This window comes from Balaenoptera borealis (genome assembly GCF_965194805.1).
Source record: "Balaenoptera borealis genome assembly, chromosome: 8".
Taxonomy (NCBI): Eukaryota; Metazoa; Chordata; class Mammalia; order Artiodactyla; family Balaenopteridae; genus Balaenoptera; species Balaenoptera borealis.
The window spans coordinates 89,639,203-89,664,603 of NC_138865.1; the positions used below are offsets into that span (position 1 = coordinate 89,639,203).

Sequence of the window (25,401 nt, forward strand, 5' to 3'; positions counted from 1 at the left end):
GTGAGGATAAGGGCGAGCTTCCTGGAGGTGGGGGTCTATTTCAGGAGAGGCAATATTAGGCTAAATAGCCCTTCATTACAAAGAGAGTGGAGTGGGTAGGTGGGCAGCCAGGCATTTTAGAGGCAAGTAAAAGCCAGGACATAGCCACAGGCTTTAGCCAGAGAGGCAGAGGGGGCCTGAGAGAGCAGTCTGGAATCTGTGTGTAAAACAGCATGACTACCAGACTCCAGGGTCTGAAACTCCCTGGGTGAAACTAGAGTCAGGAAACAACAAAATGCCTGTTTCTTTCTCAAATACTCTGGGTGGCCTTGAAAAGGACTATAAATATTAATTAGGTTGGAAAAAAATAGCACTGTATTCTTAAATATCCAAAAAAGATTTTCTAAAGCGCTTACCCATTTTCAGTGCATGGAAAATATCAGGTCGCCTTTTCTCCTCATCTGGGTAAACAAAGATTTTACAAGTTAACCACGGAAAGGTCTGAAACAACAGAAAAGTCACAAGGGTGTAACGACCAAGCCTAGCTTTAAAAATGATCTGCTTCTCAAAAGCAGTCTAATCAGAGACCTGAGATGACTCCAGCAGACTTTCTGGAAGGGCTATTGTCAAAGTGTCTGAAAATGCTTCAGACACAGACTGTGGGAGGTCATCTGGCCAAGAAAACATGAATGAGCAGACCATTTCCCGAACTCACAACTCATAAAGCAGCCATTTTTAGGCATTCCAAACTTTGGGATGGCCTTTCTCAGATAGAACGGAAAAGTATAGTCTTGGGAAAATCTGGATTCCTATGAAGATTTTAAAAAGAAACAATGATTCTTTTATTCTAAAAACTAAATGTACAACCATGAGGTAATTCCAGAGCAGAGGACCCCTGAGACACTGAGCAGCTAATCCCAGAGGAGGTCATGGTGGTGGCCACCAGAAGAGCCAATGCTAATATTTGCTTTCCTTCCCAAATAAGCAGCCATCTGAATGATTATGAAAGTCACCCCTACCCCAGACTTGCAGATGCAGCTCCCAGCAGGCGACTACCCAGCTGATGTCTCCGTGCTGGGCCTTGCTGCGCCCACCCAGGGCTAGCCCCTCCCTCACCTGCTCTCTGTCATCTTCCTCGAAGCTTGGGCTAGCGGGTACCCTGCTCCTCCCTGTCAGAAAGCATCCATCCTCATGACCAGGCTCTTCGCTGGTGTGCACATGTAGGACTTCCTTTGACTAACTCCGGGGGGATGCAGCAGCTGCAGGAGGAAACCTGTGACTCTGGGCCAAATCCCAGATCAGCCCCCTCCGGCACCTGGGAGGAAGGTGCAGCGTGGCACAAGGAGCACGGAGTCTGGAGTCAGAGTACCCGAATCTGAATGCATGTTTCCAGAGAGATCTGTCTCCTCATCATTAATGTGGGGACAACACACTAACATGGGGACCATGTGGTGGTTGCGGGGGTGGATAATATAGATGGGAATATGCTTCAGAAATTCTTAGGCTCTATTCTAAAAAAAAGGGCAATTTTTATTATCTTTCCTAGTGACCAGCACCCACCCCAGAAAAGGTACTATTTAACTCCAGGGCTCTTATAAGGAAGTATACACAGGACCATGGAACCAAGTGTCTAATTTTGCCTTTGAAATACTATTAAGAAATGATTCTGTATTTTGGTTTAAAAAAATATGTCTCGTTCCTTTAAGTGTTTAAGAGTCTAATTTGCTGTGGGCCAGGGCCTTCTCATGCCAACACCCTTTGACAGAAAAGCGTGTGTCACCTGGCCCTAGTGTTGGTTGCTAAGCAACCTTCTGGTACAAGTGAATCACTGACAGTCTAGTCTTACCCCAGGAAGCTGTGCCTGATGCCCAGTGACCCTGGGCTGGTCCTTTCCTCACTCCAGGCTCCAGTTTTTGCATCAATATCAGAGCAACTCCAGGGACCCTTCCATAGCCCAAGGAACAACCACAGTGGGGGTGGGGAGGGTGTCACAATGACAGTTACAGCCTCAAAGATATCCTGTCCTGCAGCTAATGCAAGGGAGAGAGCTGGGGATCTCCAAGGCCCCGGTGGGGGGTGGATTTCCTGGCATCTCACAAAAAAAGCTGGGGCCTAACGTTATTCATTTAATAATCTGTCATTATTAGTAACACAGCCTTTGCCCTTGCTGCTGTCCTACCCAAAGGCTCTTCCCTGAGAGGCCGCATGGAGCACTTCCTCAGCTCCTGCAAGTAGGCTGAACTCTCACCTCAAGGGGGCCACCCAACGGCCCTATTTCATACGGTGGCCTGTATCGTCCCAACTCCACTGCTCCCACACCCTCCACCTCGCCCCTGTTTTTTTTCTTCCCCACCATGGTACTTCCACTTACTGTACTATGTAACTTATTTTATTTAATATGCTTATTTCCTGTTTCTTGGCTGTCTCGCCTACAGAGGCCAACGTCCTCAAGGGCAGGGATTAGGTCTGATTTGTTTGCTGGTGCCTAGAACAGTGCCTGGTACATAGTAGGCACTCAAATACTTGCAGAGTAACGGAATCAATGAATGGTCAATAAAAATCCATTTTGGTAGCTTCCACTCACTGCTCTTATGTGCCAGGCACTGGGGTATGTATTTTACAGGCATTATCTTACCACAGCTCATAGGACCTCACAAGGTAAGTGCATTTATTATGGCTGTTTTATGAAAGAGGACACTGGAGTCCTGGAGGGACAATGAAAACAAGGCCGCCCAGCCACAAAGTGGGAGAGCTGAGCCTCAAACCCAGGTCTGCTCGATGGGGAAGTCTGCTCGTAACCATGACCCGGTCCCATCAAATAGGATGACTACAGTAACAGGGGTGAGGCAGCTGCCAGCATCTCTCATGCACTCCCTCTGGGCTGGGAGGACCTCACCTGATCCTCACAGCAGTCCTGTGAGGCAGGGGGTACTCCCGTCCCCCACTTATGGATGACGAAACAGAAGCTTAGAGAACGCAGGCAGCTGGTCCAAGGTCCCTTGGCCAGCACGGGCAAGGCTGGGTGGATCCTGGTAGAGGGTGACCTTGGGCACGCCCACCACTGTGTCTGCCCCACCGCACCTTGAGGAGATGAGGGCATCGCCTTCCCAGGGTGCCAGGGCAGTCCCTAAGGAGGCACGTGGGGAGCTAAGACCCCAGAACGCCGGCTGGGGGAAATCTGAGGAAGGAGGAGAATAAGCAGTACAAGAGGCACAGCTCAGTGGCTACAGGCAGGGTGCAAGTTCCAGACTGTCGACTTCTAGGGTGGAGGCCTTGAGCGGGTTGCCTGATCTCCCTCACCTGCAACATGGCTGAAGCCAACCTCCCCGGGGGGGGGCGAGGTAAGAGTCTGCCTATTGGCACAGCAGGGACGTGAGAAGGCAGTTCCCTTCCCGATCTTGGCTACAGAGACAAACGGAACCAAAGCCTTTAAAGGAAGGCAGCAGCCTTGCGTCAAGGAAAATACCCTGTGTGAGGCTGGAGCCCTACCTTCCAACTGTAACTCTTCCCCAGGACCTAACACTGAACTGCTATTACATTCTAGCCCAAGGGCTCACATCCCAGAGGCCAGCTTATTTTCTGCTCATGACCACCTGGTGGTTGTCATTAACCCCATTTTACACAAGAGGCAAAGAAAGGCTCAGAGAGAGTTACAAGCGTGCCCAGCTCCCAGAGGCCCTACAAGTGCTGCAACTGGGCGGAGTCACATCCCCGTGCTCTTCCCATGGATTCCCTCACCTTCTGAGTGTCACTCAGCTTCTAACCGGTATGTGACCTTTGACCAGCCTCTATTCCTCTCTGGACCTCACTTGTCCAATCTGCACAAAGTAAAGAGGTCTCCCGGCTCCAGATAGGTTTTCCTAAACTTTACTTCTTTTTCCTTTCTGTTTGGCGTTCTCTTCATTTTCGCCATCTCTCTGTTGTTACAGGGTTTTTCAACATGTTTATTTCAGAGTTTTTTGACCCGATAGTGTATTTCTAATAAGCATTTCCCAAATGTGCAGCATCTTTTGATTGATGGAACTTTTTTTCTATTGGCCATTTGAATTTTTTTTTTTAATTGAAGTGTAGTTGATTTACAAAGTGATTGACAGGACTACTCCATATTCTTGGGATGGTTCAAACCTTTCAACACTTTCAAGTCTTTTTAGCCTGTCTGTCTGACGACCTTTTCTTCCAATTTTTACCTTTCAGTCCTACGTGCTCACATGCTGCAGCCCAGCCTTACAGCCCAGGCTGTCTCAGGCCTGCCACTGAAATCACAGCATCACAGACAGAGGGTATTGAGGCTGTGTGACTCTGCATTACACGATTCTACTGCACATGATGAACTAGAGGTTTTGAAACATATGTCCTGTAGCAGATTTGCTAAGGATTGTTTAGACATCTCTTTAAGTGCCAGAAAGATGGCAAAAAGAAAAAAGAAACAGGATACAGTAATAGGTGTTGAAAAAACACAACTGAAAAGTAGGCTAAATTTTATGTGAATTAGTCTCTGGGGACTGGTCATTGGCAGCTGAGGTTAGGCACACTGTTCTAGAGCAGGGGTTGCCAAAACTACCCCTATGCCTGTTTTTAGAATGATAGTTTTCCTGGTCACAGCCCCACCCACTCCTTGACATATCACGTAGGCTGCTTTCATTCTAGCAGAACTGAGTGGTTACGACAGAGACTGTGTGGCCCACAAAGCCTAAAATACTATATTTATTATCTGGTCCTTTACAGAAGTTTGCTGACCCATTCTAGAAGGATCCCAGAACCTCCTGCACCAGAATCATCTGGTTAGGAAGGAGGGGCCTTGCTGTGCAGGTTTCCAGGCTCTTCTGAGAGCTACCAAATCACTCTCTGGAGGGAGGGTGGGCCAGGAACCTGCACGTGGCAGGCACCCCTGCCTGATTCTCCCCCATGGCACATCTTAAGTCCCACTGCCCCGCAGGCTGCACTGTGATTTCCACATGCCCTTCTGTCTGGGCACCCCTCGGCGTTTGCCATTTAAACACAATCTGGGGGGCTTCCCTGGTAGCGCAGTGGTTGAGAATCTGCCTGCCGGTGCAGGGGACACGGGTTCGAGCCCTGGTCTGGGAAGATCCCGCATGCCGCGGAGCAACTGGGCCCGTGAGCCACAATTACTGAGCCTGCGCGTCTGGAGCCTGTGCTCTGCAACAAGAGAGGCCGCGATAGTGAGAGACCCGCGCACCGCGATGAAGAGTGGCCCCCGCTCGCTGCAACTGGAGAGGGCCCTTGCACAGAGGCGAAGACCCAACACAGCCAAAAATAAATAAATAAATAAATTTATAAACACAATCTGGGGTCCTCTGTGAGGCCACAGCGGGACGAGGGGCTAGTTTAGCGGTGGCGCAGCCTGACCTGTCTTGGGTCTGACAGTGGTCAGCGGGTCCAGGTAGTCTGCAAGGTCCCTGTACTTGCGGTCAAGTGCAACCTCGAAGGCGGTCTTCTCCAGCACACTGAGGTGGTCCGGGTTGGCCCCCTTCTCCACCAGCTGCTGGGCCGTGCCAAGCCTCCCGAGGAGTGCCGACAGCATCAGCGGGCTCCAGCCCACAGTGTGGGCCGCGTGGTTGGGGTCTGCACCCCACTCCATCAGTAGACGCACCACAGCCTCGTGTCCATGCTGGATGGCGGCCATCAGGGCCGTGACGTCCAGGAGCTCGTCCCTGCCGTCCCCCGCCTGCTCGCCTGAGGGTCTGTGATGGTCCATGAAGGCACCGGCTTCCAGGAGCAGCTTCACCACGCCCAGGTGGCCACCCCGAGAGGCCACAGTGAGCACACTGGCCCCCAGCCGGTTCTGGGCATTGACATCAGCCCCGTGATCCAAAAGGAGGTGTGCCACGCTCACATGTCCAAATCTGCCAGGAAGATGGACAATTAGTGACACTAAACATGGGGCAGTGATGAGGAGACAGCTCATGTAATTATTTAATTATTAATTATTGAATCGTTAACTATTAAAGTTATAATAGCTGCTTATAATCGAAGGCCTTCTTCTGCTGCCAGGCACTGTGCTGGCCCTGCATACACACCACCACAAAGGCAAGCCACTGCCCTGTCTAGTTTCCAATCCAGCTCTGCCATCCACTAGCTGCATTACCTGGAGAAAGAATTTTAGCTTCTTCGTGCCTTCATTTCCTCATCTCTAAAATGGGGATATGATTATATCTACTTCAAGGGCTGTGGAGGATTAAATGAGTTAATATATATAAATATAAAATATACATAAAGCACCTAGAACAGTGCTTGGCCAAAGGAAGCACCACATAAATGTTAGCTATTATAATTGTAATCATTTAAACATTTTAGATCACACAACAGGCCAAGGTCACCCAGCTGGTGAGAGGTGGCCACAGGGTCAGAACCCAGGTCTGTCTGAATCCTGCTGCCCTCCCACTTTCCCCTACACCACGCTGCTTCCCACATTGCAGAGAGTTCGTGTGATTCTGCTTCAGAGCTGGGTAAGCTCCCTCTCTGACTGTGTTCTCATTCCCCACAGGCAGGGCCCATGTCTGACTCACGTCTACCCTTCCCAGCCCCAAACACACATGCACAGAAGGTCCTTCGAGATGAGACAGCGGACCCCATGCCAAGAAGTGTGGCGTAGCTGTGGTCAGCGCAGGCGGGCTGGGGCACCTCTCGCCAGAGGCCTGCTGCCACCTTCTGGCTGGAATGTCCCCTGCTGGCGGCTGAGAATCCGATCTGGGCCAGACCCTCTCCTGGGAAGCTTGAGCGACTGCCTGGCTGGGACGCTGGGGAGACAGACACGCACCCACCAACTCTAATACCAGGAAGAGGAAAACAGATGCCTTTTCCCAGCAAAATCTCTTCCTTCGTCTGCCGCCAGAGGGCAGAAGAGTTCTGTTTTGCAGCGTTTGGGGTTGGCGCAATCTTTCTGGGCTCAGAGCTGGAAGGAGTCTTGGACTAAAAGGAAAGAACAACAAGAAGAGAGGGGCCGGCGGTGCCAGGTTTTACAAGACCGTAATGCCGGCATGAGGTCTGCATCTGCGAGGCAGCTTTTCCAATGAATCTCTTGTGGCGTTCCCCTCCTTTATGGAAGTGGTTTTGTGCTTCATCTAAACCCAGGGCCTCCCTCCTCCCTGTGGAGGCAGAGCCAAGGTTGAACTCTGTTTTGAACTTACAAATACCTTCTGGGACGTGAACCTGAACAGCACCGGGTCACTCAGCCTGCGGAGCTCGGAGGGAGAGCTTGGTGAACTGGCTTCCCCAGCCACAGGGGAACTGGGCCTGTCTGGCCTCTTCTCCAAGAGTGGACAGAATCTGGCAAAAATGTGGAGAGCTGCAACCCCAGCCTGTCTCCCTGCCCATCCTCCATAATGATATTCCCCAAACCTAAATCTCACGGCCACTCTCCCACTTCCCACTGCCCGAAAAGGCCTGCCAACTTTGTCAACCTTACTTCCTCCCAACTCCCACACTGTACTGCCATGCTCACCTGCACTCAGCAGTTATACTCCTCCCATGCCTCTGCCATCCTGCCTTGCTGACCAGAGTACCCTCCTGTCCTTGTCTACGGGTCTAAGCACACCCGTTATCCTGCTGCAGGATTCAGCTCAGATCCCACCTCCTCTGAGCAGCTTCCAGATCATCTCCCCACATCAGTTCAGGTGTCCCTCACTTGAATACCCACAATCCCCTGTCCTCACCCCTACTGATGTACCTGGGCCCTCCTTCTATAATTGTGTCTTCCTGTTAGACTGTGCGCTCTCTAAGGACAAGACCCACAGCGGAGCTAAGTAAATTTTGTCAAATGAATGAGTGAGTGAATGAACAGTTGGCATAACCACACAGAGGCTGGTCCCCAGACAGGCAACAGAAATGGCTGAAGAGCTGGTGTATCCTCCGTTGGAGTAGATAACTTTAAAAGATTACACTATTTAGGGACTTCCCTGGTGGTCCAGTGGTAAAGAATCCGCCTTCCAAGGCAGGGGACGCAAGTTCGATCCCTGGTCAGGGAACTAAGGTCCCACATGCCGCGGGGCAACTAAGCTCGCGCCCCACAACTACTGAGCTCTCGCGCCTCAACGAGAGAGCCCATGTGCCGTAAACTACAGAGCCCATGTGCTCTGGACCCCGCACGTCACAACTAGTGAGAGAAAACTCAGCACGCCACAACTAGAGAGAAGCCCACAGGCCGCAAACAAAGACCCCACGTGCCACAACTAAGACCCAACGCAGCCAAAAAAATTTAAAAAATAAAAAATAAAAAAAAGATTTCTCTATTTCATCATAAAGCATGAGATAAAATCTAGCATAATCCCTGACAGCAGATAACAGATAAAAATCCTGTTTTTATCTATTGGATCTTAGTAAGCCCTGAGATAAACTGATAATGCCTATTTCACAGATGAGGAAACTGAAGATTACAATGGAAAGCAATAATCCAGAATCTCTCAGTTTGGAAGTGATGGAGTCAAAACTTGAGCCTAGACCCTAAAATCCCAAACCCCACTTCTTCTGGTATAACAAACTCACAGAGGAGGAAAAGCGCTGAATTTGAGCAGAAATGCTGACACTTGGAATGCTTTCTGAACTCATGAGTAGCCCAACAGGTCATTCAATTAGGCTGAAAATATAAAAGGATTCAATGAAGGTTGAGATAATTTTGTGGATGCTAAGCTTCTAATAGGTAATTACTGAAGATAGGGAAGCTCAGGGCTTTCTGAGCAGCTGCTACGATTACCAATTAATTTCAGCAATTAACACCTGTATCGAAAGACCTGGCACACACTCCCACTCTCAAAGCCCTGGGCTGAGAGGCCAGCTCTGCCATGCTAGCAGGCGGAGAAGTGAAGGGCAGGAGAAGGAAAGTAAGGAAGCCAAGGGTGAAATTAGAGCCAAAGTAAATACCACATAAGCTGTCCCTTTAGTGTTTAGCAAATTTGGCAAGTGGCTTCCTTGTGGCCAACACCGAGAGGAAAACGGTGAGTTACAGGATTCATGGCTGGGAGCATAGGCTCTGGAGCACCTGCCTAGGTGTGAATCTGACTCTGTCTCTTACTAGCTGTGTGGCCTTGGGCAAGTAACCTAACTTCTCTGAGCCTCAATTCTTTATCTGTAAAATGGGGACGGCAACAGTACCTGCTTCCTCAGATTCTGTGTGGCCTGAATGAGTTAATTCATTTGAAGTACTTAGCACAGTGCTTGACACAAACTAAGTGCTCAACAAAGGTTATCATTTTAAGAATAGGAAAAAAAACATGAATGAAACCATCTCTGATGCTAAAACACTCACAAGAGACCAAACTGCAGTCCAGGCACAGGGCCTCTGATGGTCCTGATCCAATGACGAGCTTTGGAACACAGAGAGCTGGGAAGATAAATAGTATCCCACTTCATTGAAAGTGGTGGCTGCCGGGAGCACCATCTCTGAGGCCCATCTACTTTCAAGGAGAAAGAGCGCAAGACTGGAACGTGTCGGCACACAGCCATGCACTTGGCCGTCCTGACCCAAGGGTCAGACAAACTGTGTATCCTTTAGTAAGTCTCCCTACATATTATTCCTCAACACTGAGCTCTTGATGCAGGTTAGGCAAGCTAATGCTTGAGCACAACCCAGCACAGACAGTCCAGATGGTCAGTATCACAAACTGGAGTACAATAAATTTTAAAGTACCCAGGCCCTGTCTAGGCTCAGCTACAGGTTGAGTCAATTCTCATCATCTCATAGGACTATCACATTCTACCATAGTAAATTAGAGAGTATGTCATAGCTAACGCTTCCAAAATAGCACCTGTAAGATAAATGGAGGAATAAAGAGGAACGTAATTAGTCCAGAGCCTTTCGATTTGCAAGTGACAAAGTCAGGACACTTGGACCACAAATTCCAGCTCTTTTTACAATACCAACTTGTAGAGAAGAAGGAAAATCCTCTAAAAATGTTAAATTATTAGTTAGCAGAGTTCAGCTTAATTCTTCTGAGTCTCCTGTCTCATCAAGGTTAACAAATTTCATTAGATGAAATTAATCAGATGACTTTGACCATCCTGCAGGACTTGGTTAACAGCAAAAAATTGGTGATCAGGGTCTTTGAGACACCCTGCAGCAAACCAGGTGCTGCAGACATAAATCTCACTCATCAAGGCCCCTGGGGCTCACTAAGGGCTCCTCGGTTCCAGGTGGGAGTTCAGAGATTAGGTGCGCGTCAGTGGCTCCCAAACCTACCATGTGGGAGAATCGTCGCTGGGGAGCCTCTTGTCACACAGAGTCCCTGTCCCTCCCCTGGGTCTTCTGAATCACAATCCCAGAAAGGGAACTCAGGAATCTGATTTGGAAAAGCATCCCAATGATTCTGATGTGCGGCCAGGTTTGGGTGTCACTGACAAAGGTGACCAGCTATAACGTGGGAGTGGTGGGCACTACTGCAGAGGCCTGCTCAGGGCTGAGAGACCAGAGAACAGGGGGGATATCATGGCAGGCTTCCCAGAAGAAACTAAGCTGGGAGGAAGCGGGGGGCTTCACTCACTGAGGGGAGAAGGGGAAGAAGAGGTTTCCAGTACATGGTTATGGTGAGGGCTCTGCGGCTGGACTCCCCAAATCTGCTGACTAGCTGAATGCTCATGAGCCGATTTTGTAATGTCAAATTCTCATTCACGAAGTGGAGATGAAATTCTTGGCATACAGTAAATGCTCAACAAACGTTAACTTAAAAAAACAAAAACAAAGAACACGCAGGGAGACACAAGAGAAGGCCTGGATGATATCATCTTGCCCTGAATTTAGGAAGCCAGGGGGAAAGGAGAAGAGAGGATTTGGGAAGAGGTCCGAATGTGAGAGCCTCAAATGCCATGCTAAGGGCTCTGACTAGGGGAGATATCACAGGAGAGGCACAACCAAACATTCATTTCAGAAAGATCTGGAAGCTCTGCAGAGGATGGATTAGAGAAGGCACACCTGGAAGAAGAGAGAGCAGTGGGAGGCCACTTATAAATGTGTGGCCTGGACTAACAGAGAGGAAGGAGAGATGCTAAGGCCCAGACGGGTACTTGGCTGAGGACCTACCTGGAGTTTTAAAGCCTGGAAGAGTGGATGGGGCCACTAAGAGAGACAGGGAACCTCAGAAGTAAGGTCCATAGCCCAGAAGGTTTTATGGGCACCCCAGACTGCTCCGGGCAAGAAATCAAGTGTCTTAAGACAAAGAGCCCCAACACACTGATAGGTGCATAAAACACTGCATTACCCATGTGAATGGGCAGCCCGAGTGTTACAACTGGGCTACCTAGGTGTGTTTACAGACTGAAATAAATACCCAAGGGCTAAGGAATGATTAAGCAAACCACAGTAGTGCCCATGGATGGAATATCACACAGCAGTTGAAAACGATAAATTTAACGACGAAAATAATGCAGAATAAAAATTTTCCAGAAATACAAATTAAACTCGAACAACCATGTAACACTTGGAAATGAACTCAGAAATAAAATATAATCGGGTCACAATGAGAAGATTATGGGTAAGAATGTTGTGATTTCAATGCCTTTTAGAAAAACAAATGCCTCATACATATGGAAAGATGTTTCGTTTCACTCAATTTAACAAATGCAAGTCACAGCCACACTGAGATATTTTTCACTCATCAGACACAAAAATCCAAAAGTTTGATAATATACTCTGTTGGAGAAGCTGCAGGAAAAAAAAGGCACTCACATACACTGCTGCCAGGAGGGTAAACTGGTTAATACTACTGTGGTCAACAGAATAATGGGCTCCCTAAAGATGTCCACATCCTAATCCCCAGAACCTGTAAATATGTTAGGTTTCATGGCAAAGGGGAAATTAAGGTTGCAGATAGAATTAAGGTTGCTAATCAGCTGACCTTGAGATAGGGGAGATGATCCAGGTGGGCTCAGTGGAATCACAAGGGTCTTTTAAATGTGGAAGAGGGAGGCAAAGGAGGCAGAAGATGTGATGACGAAGCAGGGGTTGGAGTGATGTGATTGCTGCTGGCTTTGTAGTAAGTTGTTACAGCAGCCATAGGAAACTAATAAACCTGTATGGAGAGCAATTTGGCAATATCCATCAAAATTACAAATGACCTCTGTTCCCTCCTTGGGGAATTTCTCCAAGAAACTGGGTGGGACCTAAGTAGTTGGCTGACAAGAGTGAGAGACTTCACTGTATACCAGAGTTTCAAGTCCGGTTCATCCTACTTCCTGAATACATCTCAAACTCATTTCTTTGCTCTCGCGCCGCCATTTCTGCTCTGGTCCAGGACACCATCACCTCTTCCTGGAATGCTGCAATCCCCTCCTAACCAGCCTTTCTGATTCTAGCTCACCCCTCCAATCCATCCTCACACTGCAGTGAAAGTGATCTTTCCAAACATAAATCTCATTCTGTCAGTTGCTCTGCCTAGAACCTTCCATTACTTCCCAGTGTCCTTAGAATAGCTCACCTTTCGCAGCCTTACCACCGTGCATCTGCCTCTTTCTCTCCAGAGAGGACTCATCTCCCACTACTCCCAGCCCCTTCCAGCCACAACATCGTTCTAGCAGTCCTACCAATGTCTATTTCACTTTGGCTTCCAAACCTTTGCACGGGCCTCCTATCACCCCATTCCCACCTTGCACTTCTTCCGTCCAGGTCAATTCTTAGGTAACCTTAGGTCTCGACTTGAATACATACATCATCTTTACCAGAAACCTTCCCCCGCTTCCTGAAACTGAGTCTGCTCTCCAAAAGCTCCCCCAATTTTCCCCGTGAAAGCTGTTCCTTTACCTGGCCTACCCAATGGCATATGAGCTGCTCCAGTGGGTACTTTATCTGGGTACCACAGCATCCCGAACGCCAAGCTAGGGTTGGTAGGTAGGTTCTTAGAAAACCCTTGTTGCAAGAAGTAATAAATGGACATCACTAAGGTTTTACGTCTCTAAGATTCTATTTGCTGTCTCCAGATTGTGTTTTGAAAGGCCAATGTTTCTAAGATTCGGATTTTACTTTATTAAAAAGAGCGTCCACTTCTCGTCGTATCCCAAGCTACTCAAAGTTTACCATTCCAATTCTCTCGAACCAGTCCTTCACTCTTTATCTCCCGGGGCATCTGCGGGGGACCGCCGGGCAGGTCCGGCCGCCTGAGCCCGCCCGCGCCCCGAGGGCCGCTGGACACCACCCCGGACCCCCCGGCGCCCCGGACCCCTCACCTGGCCGCCTGCATGAGGGCGCTCCAGCCGTAGTGGTTGCGGCTGTTGACCGAGGCGCCGCGTCGCAGCAGGAAGCGCACCAGCTGCTCATGGCCCCCGGCCGCGGCGAACTGCAGCGCCGTGTTGCCCGCCTCGTCTGAGCAATCTACGGGCACCGGCGCTCCGGCCGCCGCCCCCGCCCCGGGCCCGGACGCCTCGGGCCCCGCCGGCTCCGCGCCCGCCTCGGGCTCCGCGCCGCGCTCCGCCGGTTCCGTAGCCCCCGGCTCCAGCAGCCGCCGCGCCGTCTCCGTGTCGCCTTGATCGCAGGCGCGCAGCAGCAGCTGGAAAGCCGGGGGCAGCCCGCCCTCCCCCATCGCGGCCAGCGGCCCGCGTCCGTCTGCGCCGCTGGCCCAGCCGGCTCCGCCGGCTCCGCCCCCGGATACCGCGCGCCGGCGCCCCCTTCCGCCCGCCCGCGCGCCTACTGTGTGCCGGCCGCGTGCGGAGGGCCGGGCCGCGCGCCTACTGTGTGCCGGGCGCGCGCCCAGGACGAGAGCACGCCTCAATCGCCGGCGTCGGGGGCGGGGGCGGAGGCGGGGGCTGGACAGCGGGTTCCGGGAAGTTTCGAGCTGCGTCCGCCGCCGAGCTTCGAGTTTGCCTTTGCGTTTTCGGCGCCCGCTTGCGGCCCTCCCCGCTGCTCCGGATACTTCCCGCCGCGTGCGGAGGTCGGAGCGGCCGCCCCTACCCTCCTTACACTGCGAGCTCCCAACCACTGGGCCAGGGTCTGAGTCCACGGGCTCACGGGCCTGGCCTGTGGCACGCGCCGCTGACTCCCAGCACCCGGCACTAACCTGGCGCCTCCTAAATGGTCGTTGACTGAATTAAGGAACAGATGCGTCCACTCTGTCCTCGCAGAATGTCCTGCCGGGCCATCAGTACCATACTTGTCTGGGACGGGCGTTAGGCCTACAAGCACCTTCTGTACCTTCATCTCTCTTCGTCAGTGGTTCTTGAAGCAGCACCATCTGGGACATTTTACAAATGCACATTTTCTCATCCCACCCAGACCTACTGAATAGGAAACCGAGTATAGAGCCCAGCCACCGGTATCCTAGCAAGCCCTCCAGGTGATTCTGAGGCACGTTAAAGTTTGAGACGCGCTGTTTGATCCTTAACAGCAGCGCTGTCAGCCGCGGGGAAGGGCCGAGATGATCACCCCCAATTTACAGAGGAGGCACCTGAGGCTTAAAGAGGATGTGTTTTGCTAAAGCCCACAGAGAGCTGTGACTAGGACCCAGGTCTTCTGACATCTAGTCCAATTCTCTTTCTACTCTCGACAAGTATTTACTGAGTGCCTACTGTGTGCCAGGCACTGTTTTAGGCTGTGGAGAAGCTGCAGGGAACAAAATAAAATCCCTGCTGTCCTGGACCTGACAGTGGAAAGAGGCTGTGAATACACAAACAAGTAAGTAACTTGTACGTCAGATGGTGATGAGTGTTATTAAAACAATAAATAGAACATAACAGAATCCAAGTAAATGGGTTAGAGGATGGGATGTTATTTTATAATAGGTTGGGTAGAAAAGATATCACTGAGAATGTGACATTTGCAAAGAGACCTGAAGGAATTGAGCAGTCAAGTCATGCTAACATTTGGAGAGAGTGCAATCCAGGCAGAGGGAAAGAGAAAGATTCTAACGAGAGCAGCCCTGCCAGCCAATTGCTTTACATTACATTCTCATCGCGGTAACAGACTTTTAACATTCTGATCTGGGGTAATTGGTTTCCACAGACTATGAGCTATGGTCCCAAAGCCTAGCAAAAAGCTAGACATATGGTAGGTGCTAGGTCATTTAACTTGACTGTTAAATGACTAAGTCTAGTATATAGAATTATAATACAGAACAAAACTTGATGAGGGCATGAGGAAGGAATAAGTGTCATTGCTTTGGCAGATCAGAGATGGTAATGCCCTTAGGATATGGGCCGGCAGGACTGGAAGATAAGGTCTTCTAGGCGAATCGTAAAATGAGGAAAAGTCTCGAAAATACACAGGGCTCAGACTGCAAAATGCTTCAGTGCCAGTGAGTAAAGGAGAGTCATGGAAAGTGTTTGAGTGGGTGAGATTCAGGGATAGAGCTAATCATTTTGGCCATGTGGGAGGTGGTAGAGGCATATCTCAGAGATATTGCAGGTTCGGTTCCAGACCACTGCAATAAAGTGAGTCATGCAACTTTTTGGTTTCCCAGTGCATGTAAAAGTTATGTTTATACTATACTGTAGTCTAGTAAGTGTGCAATAGTCTTTAAGAAAACAAACAAGGTAAATACCTTAATTTAAAAATACTTTATTGCCAAAAATGCTAACCATCATCTAAGCCCTCAGCAAGTTGTAATCTTTTTGCAATAGTAACATCAAAAATCACTGATCATGGATCACCATAACAGATATAATAATAATGAAAAAGTTTGAAATATTGCAAGAATTACCAAAATGTGACAGTGACACAAAGTGGGTAAATGCTGTTGGAAAAATGGTGCTGGTAGACATGCTCCATGCAGGGTTGCCGCAAACCTTCAGTCTATAAGATGCCACATCTGGGAAGCATGATAAAGGAAAGCACAACAAAACAAGGTGTGGGGAATTCCCTGGTGGTCCAGTGGTTAGGACTCCACGAGCTTCCACTGCAGGGGGCACAGGTTCAACCCCTGGTCAGAGAACTAAGATCCCGCAAGTTGTGCAACCAAAATAATTAATTAATTAATTAATTAAACAAACACTGTCACTCATTTCCACATTTGGCTCTGTTCACCACAACAGAGTTGAGGATGACTTTCTTTTGAATGTCTAATGAAGACTTGGTTCCTTGAAAATCCTGAGCAATTGCTTCCGTGTCTTATTGTATTTATTCAGGTGTCTTTTCTTATATTTTACTACCTAGTTGTTTCACTGTAAAAGTAATATACATGGTAAAAGAAAAAATTCCAACAATACAAACGGGCATAAAGCAAAAGCCCCTTTCCCTCCTCCTCCATTTCCCACTTTCCCAGTCCTACTTCCCATAGGTAACCAATATTCACATTTATTTTATCTTTCCAAAAATATTTCATACATATTCAAACATGCACACCTACTTATAGGCATTAATCAAGGTTCTTGATTGCAAGCAGCAGAAATTAACCCTCTGGATAATTTAAGAAGAAAGGAGATTTAATACGAGGTTTTGTTCATAGCTCACAGATCCCACGGGGCCAGAGAACCAGCCCCGGAGGTCCCACAACCAAGAACAATGTCCCAAATCATGCCAGGCTGCACCCTATACCAGGATGGAGTCTGCACAGGCCCTTTTTGGTGTCACCAGCTTCAGAGTCCAAGGCAGAGATGGGAGCATCTGAATGGCCTGGCCAGGTCATGTGTTTTGCCTGGCAGAAAGGGAGTTGGGAAAGTGCATTTCTAGCATTTTCAGCATGTATAATGGGAAGTAGGCTCCATTGTGGGTGCCCCAGAAGGTAGGAGACTCTCCAGGATAGGAAGGGGGTTCCCATGCTGGGCAGCCAAAAAGGATAAAAAATGTCTACTACAAATATTCCCTCTAGAGTGGATCTCTATTGCTTACACCTGTCCTGCCTCTCCTACTTGGGGAAGAGACACCCTCTTTCTTTTGGGGAGCCTCCTTCCCCCACTCTCAGTCCACGTGGTTCAGTGATTAGCGTATGTCCAAGCTCATTCCAATTCCTTCAGTGCAGGATTTTTTGTTAAAGGTTGTCAGCTGTCAGGACGTCATAAGCCAGTCTGGGGCTCGTTCTGCCCCCACTTGAAGACAACCTGCCTGAGAGTGAAGCCACCACACAGAAGAGCAGAGACAAGTGACAGAAAAAGATGGAATCAGAATTCCCCCCCCCCCATTCTTTTTGGTTAGGTTTGTTTTGAGCAGGGTTGTTGTCACTTGCAATCCAAGCCTTAACAAATGCATGTTTTACTATTTTACTTTTTAAAGAAATGGGTTCCTACTATGCATGCTATTCTGAATATTCCCCTGCCCTGTTTTCGTTAAATAAATGGCTTGGGCATCTTTCCATGTAGGTGAATATAGATCTACTGCATCCTTTTTTTAAAAAATATTTATTTATTTTCTTTTTGGCTGTGTCGGGTCTTAGTTGTGCTTAGAGGGATCTTAGTTGTGGCGTGCAGGCTCCTTGTTGCCAGGCGTGGGCTTCTCTCTAGTTGTAGCACACGGGCTCTAGTTGTGGCCCGAGTGCTCAGTAGTTATGGCACGTGGGCTTAGTTGCCCTGCGGCATGTGGGATCTTAGTTCCCCAACGAGGGATCGAACCGAGTCCCCTGCATTGCAATGCGGATTCTTAACCACTGGACCAACAGGGACATCCCTACTGCATCCTCTTTAATTGTTGCATGTAACACCATTAAGCAGATGTACTGTAATTTATTTAATCATTTTTTAATGATGCACAATTAGGTTGTTTCCAGTTTTCTGCTATTATTTTCTGCTATTATAAAAAAAATTCTGCATTGAACAGCACTTGTAGCAGTCAGGGTCCCAGCAGGAGACAGCTGGCACATTTGGCTGAGGAAATGAGGACCGTTTACTAAAGAACTAATTACAGACATGTGGGCAGTATTTACTAAGAGTCACAAGGGATGATGCAGTACTCAGAGGCTGATAACAGTAGGGAGCCATCACCACCCCAGGCCTGAAGGGGGAAAGGGAGAGAGCAGTTACTGGAATTCTGCAAGAGAGAAAACTGGAGAGATCTACCTGATAGGAGTTTGGCCTTTGGTAGAGGGATGCAACCATCCTACGGCAACCCAGTAGGAAGCAATCCCCCGAGGAATAAAAACCTCTGACCTCATCCTCTTCCTGCCCTCTGATCTCTTGCCAGTGCTCCTCATTGGCCAAACATAACTGTTAGCCTGAGGTTCAGAGCCTACTGATGTGGTCCTCACAGTCAGCCTCCCAGGGAGGAGAGACCGAACGGGGCAAATAAAGATTCCAGCACCTTGCTGCTCAAACTGTGGTCCCTGGACCAGCAGCATCAGTACATCCTGGGAGCTTCTTAGGAATACAGCATCTTGGGTCCACCCCAGACCTATTGAACCAGAATCCATTTCAACACCATTCCCAGGTGATCTGTGTGCACAAAGGTTTGGAAGAATGGATCCAGCACATCTTTATACATAAATCTCTTCTGCAAGTGTATCTACAGTCGTCTTATTTATGAACTCTCTTCCAGTACCTTTTCACTGATCCCTAGGTTGGTTTGGGTCCTCTAAGAATCAAATGCCATAATGTTTTTTCCTGGGAGAAATGCTTGTATAGGATAAAGGTGGAAGGAAGAAGAAAAGGGAAGGAGAGCCTTCAGACCCAGATGCAGGTCTGACAACTGGGAAAAGAGAGTGGAAAGGGAGGAGGCTTGGGTAGGAAGAGCTTCAGACTGCCCTTCAGTTCTGGGAATGACTCGACCAGGCTGATGGGGAGTCCCCAGGCAAAGGGCGTCTGCTAAGTCTTCCTGCATCAAACAGAAATGGCTGGGTTCTGGTGTCCCTCCCATGCTCGATCACTGACTGGGAGAAACCAGAGGAACTGTAGCCTCAGCAAGAATATCACGGAGGACCCGAAGGCATAGCAGCTAGAGGCTCTCAGTCAACTGTTCTCCCTGCAGCAGGTTCTCTTGAAGGGCCGTCTGAGTGGTGTACCTCCATCACCGACACAATCCCTGTTCAACCAGCATTAATTGAGTGCCTCCTGTGTGCCAGACATTATGTGTGTTGGATGATAAGGACACAGCCCCTGGCCCCCAGGGAATCCCACATGATTGTGGAACAGGGTGGTCTGTTAGCTTTTGTTATCAATTCAGAGGAAAGTGTCAGAGTTTGAGGGTGTCACTGACAGCTTCATGGGAGAGCTAGACCACAAGTTGGGCAGAAAAACTGGGTGTGAGTTGGGTAGTTGTAGGAAAAGAGAGGAAACAGGTTGGAAAGGAGGGATGGGGGATCAGAGACTGGTGCAATGGATTAGAAAGGAGGTAAGGAGGGTTTGGAAGTAAAATAATCTCTAAAGAGTATTTATTTACCTTAAAATATCTTCCTAATTAGATGATAATATGTGTTGTAAAGAGTTCCAATGTTGTAGAAATATAGAATGTAAGCTTCTTGAGATCAATGGCTCTGGGTGTTTACCATCATATCCCTTGAATCTAGTACATTGCCTGCCAAGTGGTAGGTAATCAATAAGTATTCGTTGAAAAAAAAAAATGGAACGAAAATGAAAGGGCCAAAGAATCTCACTAATCAGAAATAAATATAATATGGTTAATGGTTTGGTGAATATTTCTTTAGAGTTTTTCCTTTGTATATATTAATCTATTTTACCCATATAGGATCATACTATCCATACAGCTCTACAACTTGATTTTCTTGACTTAACAATGCATCTTAAACACATTTGTATGTTAAACACTTAGAATTAATGTCATTCTTGTTAATGACACTGTGGTATATTAGCGTATGGATGTGCAGTACTTCATTTTATAATCTACTGTTAATGGTTATCTGGGTTGTTTCCAACTTTTTGCTTTTATATACAATACTGCAGCGGGCCCCAACCTTTTTGGCACCAGGGACTGGTTTTGTGGAAGACAGTTTTTCCACAGACTGGGGTGGGGGTGTGTGAGGAGGATGGTTCGGCCAGTAATGCGAGTGATGGGGAGCAATGGGCAGATGAAGCTTCGTTTGCTTTGCTTGCTGCCTGCCGCTCACCTCCTGCTGTGAGGCCTGGTTCCTAACAGGCTGAGGACCGGTACCGGTCCACGGCCAGGGGGTTGGGGACCCCTGCAATACTGCGATAAGCTTCCTATAAGCTTATCTCTTGAGCACTTATGAATCTATTTCTGTTAGATAAATTCCTAGATGTGAAATTGCAGAATCAAAAGGATACGAACATTAACATTTCAAATAAATGTTGCCTAATTGCTTTCCAAAAGGTTGTACCAGTTTGCATTCCTACTGACTGGATAAGAGTGCCTGTTTATTCACATCCTTGACAACACTGGAATTAATAACCTTTTTAATCTTTGCCAATCTGATAGGTGAAAAAAATATTTTGGAGTAAGTTTAGTTTGCATGCTTTTTAAATAGAGAAGTTGAGCATATTACGATACATTTATAGACCATTTTAGATCTCTTTTTTGTGGGAACTGTCTTCAAATCCTTTGGTCATTTTTATTTCTGTTTGTTCTTTTTATTTCCCTGTTGATTCACATACTGGGTAAATGTCATCTGCAAATATGTCTTTCTGATTTGTCTTCTGTCTTTTGAGTTTATATTATTTGGGGCTTTACAGAATTTAAAAATTTTATGTAGTCAAATTTATAAATCTTTTCCATAATGGTCTCTGGGTTTTTTCATCCAGTACTTTCATCATTGGACTTTCTTATTTTTCTTTTTTTTTTTTTTTTATAAATTTATTTATTTATCTATTTTTGGCTGCATTGGGTCTTTGTTGCTGCGCACGGGCTTTCTCTAGTTGCGGCGAGGGGGGGCTACTCTTCGTTGCGGTGTGCAGGCTTCTCATTGTGGTGGCTTCTCTTGTTGCAGGCCCTAGAGTGCACGGGCTTCAGTAGTTGTGGCACATGGACTCAGTAGCTGTGGCTCACGGGGGTCTAGAGCACAGCCTCAGTAGTTGTGGCGCACGGGCTTAGTTGCTCCACGGCATGTGGAATCTTCCCGGGCCAGGACTCGAACCTGTGTCTCCTGCGTTGGCAGACGGATTCTTAACCACTGCGCCACCAGGGAAGTCCTTATTTTTCTTTTTTTACTTTGACATTTCTAGATCATTTGGAATTTACTTTGGTGTAAGGTGTGAGGTTGGCATTTAACTTTATTTTTCCAAATGTTTATCAAGTTGCCCCAATCATTAATTGAATCAGCCATCTTTTACCCACTACCTAGAGTTTGGTCAAGGAGAGAATCTTTGTCACAAGACAGATACTTTTGGCATCATGGTGCTGAGAGTGTAATGGAATGGACAGATAATAAAAAGATAACTTATTAGAGTTGTGATAAGTATTTTGAAGAAGAATTGCAGGGTGCTAAAAGGACTTATACTAGTAGAACCTGGTTTAGTTTAGGGGGTTAGGAAGGTTTCTCTGAAGGAGTTATGTTTACACGGATACCTGGATGTTAAAGTGAGATCAGTGATTTGAAGTACCACTAATGTTTGAAGTACCACTACCGTATAACTTATTAAGCTCTAAAAGGGATGTAATGATCCCCTGTGAAGGGAGCTAATATGACAAATCAAAAGTGCCTTCTACAGAAATCTATTTGTTGGTTGAGCAGCAGATGAGATGGTGTGGTCAAAGAACAAATTATCTCCTCAAACTAACAAGAAACCCAAGGAGAGGACAAGTTAGTCAATTTGGGAAGAGGTATGAAAAGAATTAAGGTCCCAGCTGGATTTGCCCTCTATGGATGCCAACTTATCATCATTAATAACATTTACATAGTACTTACTCTGGGTAAGCAGAGTAACTCGTTACTTTACCTCTGTTAACAAACTGTTGTAGTTCCAATAGCTCCCAGGTGGTACCAATGCTGCTGGTCTAAGAACCACACTTTGAGTAGCAAAGCACTAGGCATCTTCCATTTGCCCTTGCAGAAGCTCTTTCCACCCTGCTTTGTGTCCAGGGAGGCTGTCTGTGTGGACTACATCACTCAATCCGTCCCAAAACCCTACTCAGGTACTGTTATTATCACCACCATTTTATACATGAGCACACTGCGTTGAAAGAGGTTAAGTGACTTGCCTAAGGCTGCACAGCAATCTGTGATGGGGCTGGGGTTTGAGCTCAGGCAAGCGGGCTGCAAGGCTGTGTTCTCACCCACGAGGCTAAGCTGTCTTTGGTCTTTGGTCTCACAGCAGCCTGCCATTGAGGTGTGTGGTGGGAAATCCTGAACTAGGGGTCAGGAGACCTGGGCTCAGATCCTTTTTCTGCCCCTTGTATGTTGCGTGACCCTGTATGTTGTGTGTATGTTGTATGTTGTGTTGTATGTGGTGGATAAACCACCTCGCTTCTCTGAGCCCAAGTTTCCTCAGAGAAGAAACCTTGCAAGATTGTCAGGGGGTAAAGTGAGATGATAGCAGTTTACAGCACATATAGGTGCTCAATAAGTGACAGCTTGTATCCATTACCTGGGACTTGAACCCAGGTCTTGTAAGGCCTAATTCCATCACTCTTTTCTCTGCAACTGAGCCTCTGTTGGGAAGCATTCCAATTTGGTAAGCCGATCCAAGTTGTAATCCTTGTCTGTTTTCTAATCTGACAGATCTTAAATGTGTTGGGTGTTTGGACAGAGGCCAAAAGACACAGCTCCAAGCCTTTCCTATCACACCTGCCTTCCAGCACCAACCAGTGGACTCTCTTTTGTGCATGGAGTCACCTCCCACTAGTCTGATAGCAGCAGCAGTTCTGGGTAGGAGCTGCTTTGCATGGTTTACCCCAAACCCCATCCCCCTCCTGGAGCCCTGGGGGAGCTGCTCATGGAAGGGCCATATCCTCCAGGGAGGCCAGTAACCAGAGGCTGTGAATTGAAGCAGATGGCAAGTTAGATCCTACTCTGCCTGAGCCACCAACTTGTTCGAGACCGCCTCCCCACTCTGTGTCTCAGGCTCCCCATCTGTAAAATGAGAGAGTCAGACCAGACTTATGCTTCTGAACTTTTGGGCTGTGGTCCCTTTGAAAATAGAGAATATTTGATAAAAAGCTTTGGACTAGCTTCCCAGTTTACACATTATCTTTCTACAGGAGATACAAAACTATTCATTTCCCTGAGCTGGGCAGCAGCAGAGGGAGTTCCAGATTAACCTAAAATATGATTTCAAATCACTGATCTCACTTTAACACCCAGGTATCCGTGTAAACATAACTTCTTCAGAGAAACCTTCCTAAACCCCTAAACTAAACCAGGTTCTACTAGTATAAGTCCTTTTAGCACCCTGCAATTCTTCTTCAAAATACTTATCACAACTCTAATAAGTTATCTTTTTATTATCTGTCCATTCCATTACACTCTCAGCACCATGATGCCAAAAGTATCTGTCTTGTGACAAAGATTCTCTCCTTGACCAGACTCTAGACAGGTTCCTCTGAGCTTTCATCTTGACTAGGGCTCAACCTTGGCCTGTAAAAACTACAGACTCTCAACACAAATGATTTCATCCACCCACCTCCCCTCACATTAAAAGACTTAAACACTAACATAGTTTCCAAGACTGTGACGCTAGCACCCCTTAAGTGCCTGCCTGAGAAAGCTGAAGACTACCCAAAGAATTTGCTGTTTGCTCTGTCCAACACCTAACCAGAGGCCCCTGACCACCCTTTTTAAGAACATTTACTAAAAAGGGCTTACAATTGTGAATCCTTTCTCTGTCCGTTTGAGATGTGTATGTATCTCCTACAGTTCAGGAGTATCTTTCTCAAGGACCTGAAAGTCACTCCTCTATTTATTTATTTAAATTTATTTATTTTTGGCTGCGTTGGGTTTTTGTTGCTGTGCGCCGGCTTTCTTTAGTTGTGGCGAGCGGGGGCTACTCTTCGTTGCGGCGCGCGGGCTTCTCATTGAGGTGGCTTCTCTTGTTGTGGCGCATGGGCTCTAGGCGCGCGGGCTTCAGTAGTTGTGGCTCGCGGGCTCTAGAGCGCAGGCTCATTAGTTGTGGCGCACGGGCTTAGCTGCTCTGCGGCACGTGGGATCTTCCCGCACCAGGGCTCGAACCCATGTCCCCCCTGCGTTGGTAGGTGGATTCTTAACCACTGCACCACCAGGGAAGTCCCAGTCATTCCTTTAAAATGCGATCGTCAGGAAGGATAGGGCCTCCGTCTGCCAGTCTCGGTGGGAGGATAGAATCCTGACTTCGATGATTGCAAGCCGACAGACATGTCTGGGCTAATCAGCATTTATGCTGACCAATCCTTTGTAATTTTTCATTTCCTCAACTCTACTTAAAACTCCCAGTTACCCCTGTGCCAATCAAAGTTGAATCAGTTCATACTGGACCTCCTTCCCTATTGAAATGGTGTGTTACTGATTCAAATCTATCTTTCCCATTTAACTAGTGTCCAGCTTTGTTTATCATCGACACTTGCTCATTGTAGTTTGCCTAGTCCGTAGCACAGTACCTGGCACATGTTTAGATGCTCAATAATATTTCCTCTTGAAATATGTTGATTAAAATCATCCATTTGTTCCAGTTATCTACTGCTGTGTTACAAACCATCCCAAAACGTCATGGTGTAAAACAACAATCATCTTATTATGTTCATGGGTTCTGTGGGTCAGGGATTTGAAGACAGCACCTCTCTGTTCTGTGATGTCTGGGGCCATAGCTGAGATGACTTGAATGACTGGGGAGGAGCCACTTCCAAGGTGGCTTCTTCACTCACCTGTCTGATGCCTGGGCTGTCTAGGGTGGCTGAAGGTTGGGCTCAGCTGACCCTGTTGACTGTATGTCTGCCTGTGGCTTCTCTGGCATGACGGCATCAGGATCATCAGATTTCTTTCCTGGCAGCTCAAGGCTTTGAGAACAGTGGTCCCGTGAACAAGGTGGAAGCTTCATGGCCTTTTATACCTAGCCTTAGAAGCCACAGGACTTCACTTCTACCATATTCTGTTGGTTGAAGCAGTTAGAAGTCTACCTTGTTTCAAGGGAAGGGAGTATCAAAGAATTTGCAGCCTGGTTTTAAAATCACCGTACCATCAGAGTCAGATTTGGGGAGAATTCTCTTGCAATTAATCATCTGTATCAGTGAGGATTAGACTTGGCTGCCTAAGACAGAAAACCCATAGAAACAGTGGCTTCAATGAGATAGAAGTTTATTTCTCTCTCACATAAACAAAGCCTGGAAGGAGGCCAGCAGGACTGGTTCAGTGTCCACAATGTTAGGGAACTGGACTCCTTCTGCCATGGTGTTTCACCATTCTCAGTGCATGACCCAAGGTGGTTGCTTGAGCTCCAGTCTTCATAGCCACAATCCAGCCAGCAAGAAGGAAAGGTAAGGAAGTTTCCTTTAAGGACATTACTCAGAAGCCCCATTTGACACCACCACTTATAGCCCATTGGTGGCACACTTAGTCACTTGGCCATGCCTAGTTGCAAGGAGGGCTGGGAAACATAGTCTTTATTTTGGAAGACAGTGGGTCCAGAGAAACTAACACATTTTTTAAAAAATTTATTTATTTATTTATTTATTTATGGCTGTGTTGG

General features: G+C 47.6%; 1 protein-coding gene across 8 annotated transcripts in view; it reads right to left on the reverse strand.

Annotated features, from left to right (window-relative positions):
* ANKS6 (ankyrin repeat and sterile alpha motif domain containing 6) overlaps positions 1 to 21,074 on the reverse strand; it is a 69,170-nt gene extending 48,096 nt beyond the window's left edge. For 2 of the 8 annotated variants that reach the window (XM_082402497.1, XM_082402498.1), the window contains exons 1-3: positions 13,147 to 21,073; positions 5,347 to 5,843; positions 396 to 440 (exon numbers count right to left, since the gene is read on the reverse strand). In XM_082402497.1, the coding sequence (XP_082258623.1) occupies positions 396 to 440; positions 5,347 to 5,843; positions 13,147 to 13,499 (895 nt within the window). In that variant the 5' untranslated portion in view covers positions 13,500 to 21,073. Of the gene's footprint in view, positions 1 to 395; positions 441 to 5,346; positions 5,844 to 6,533; positions 6,730 to 6,757; positions 7,111 to 9,241; positions 11,817 to 13,146 lie in introns of those variants that run through there. The other 6 variants (XM_082402495.1, XM_082402494.1, XM_082402496.1 and 3 more) reach the window with 5 other exon arrangements.
* Between the last annotated feature and the right edge of the window lie 4,327 nt (positions 21,075 to 25,401).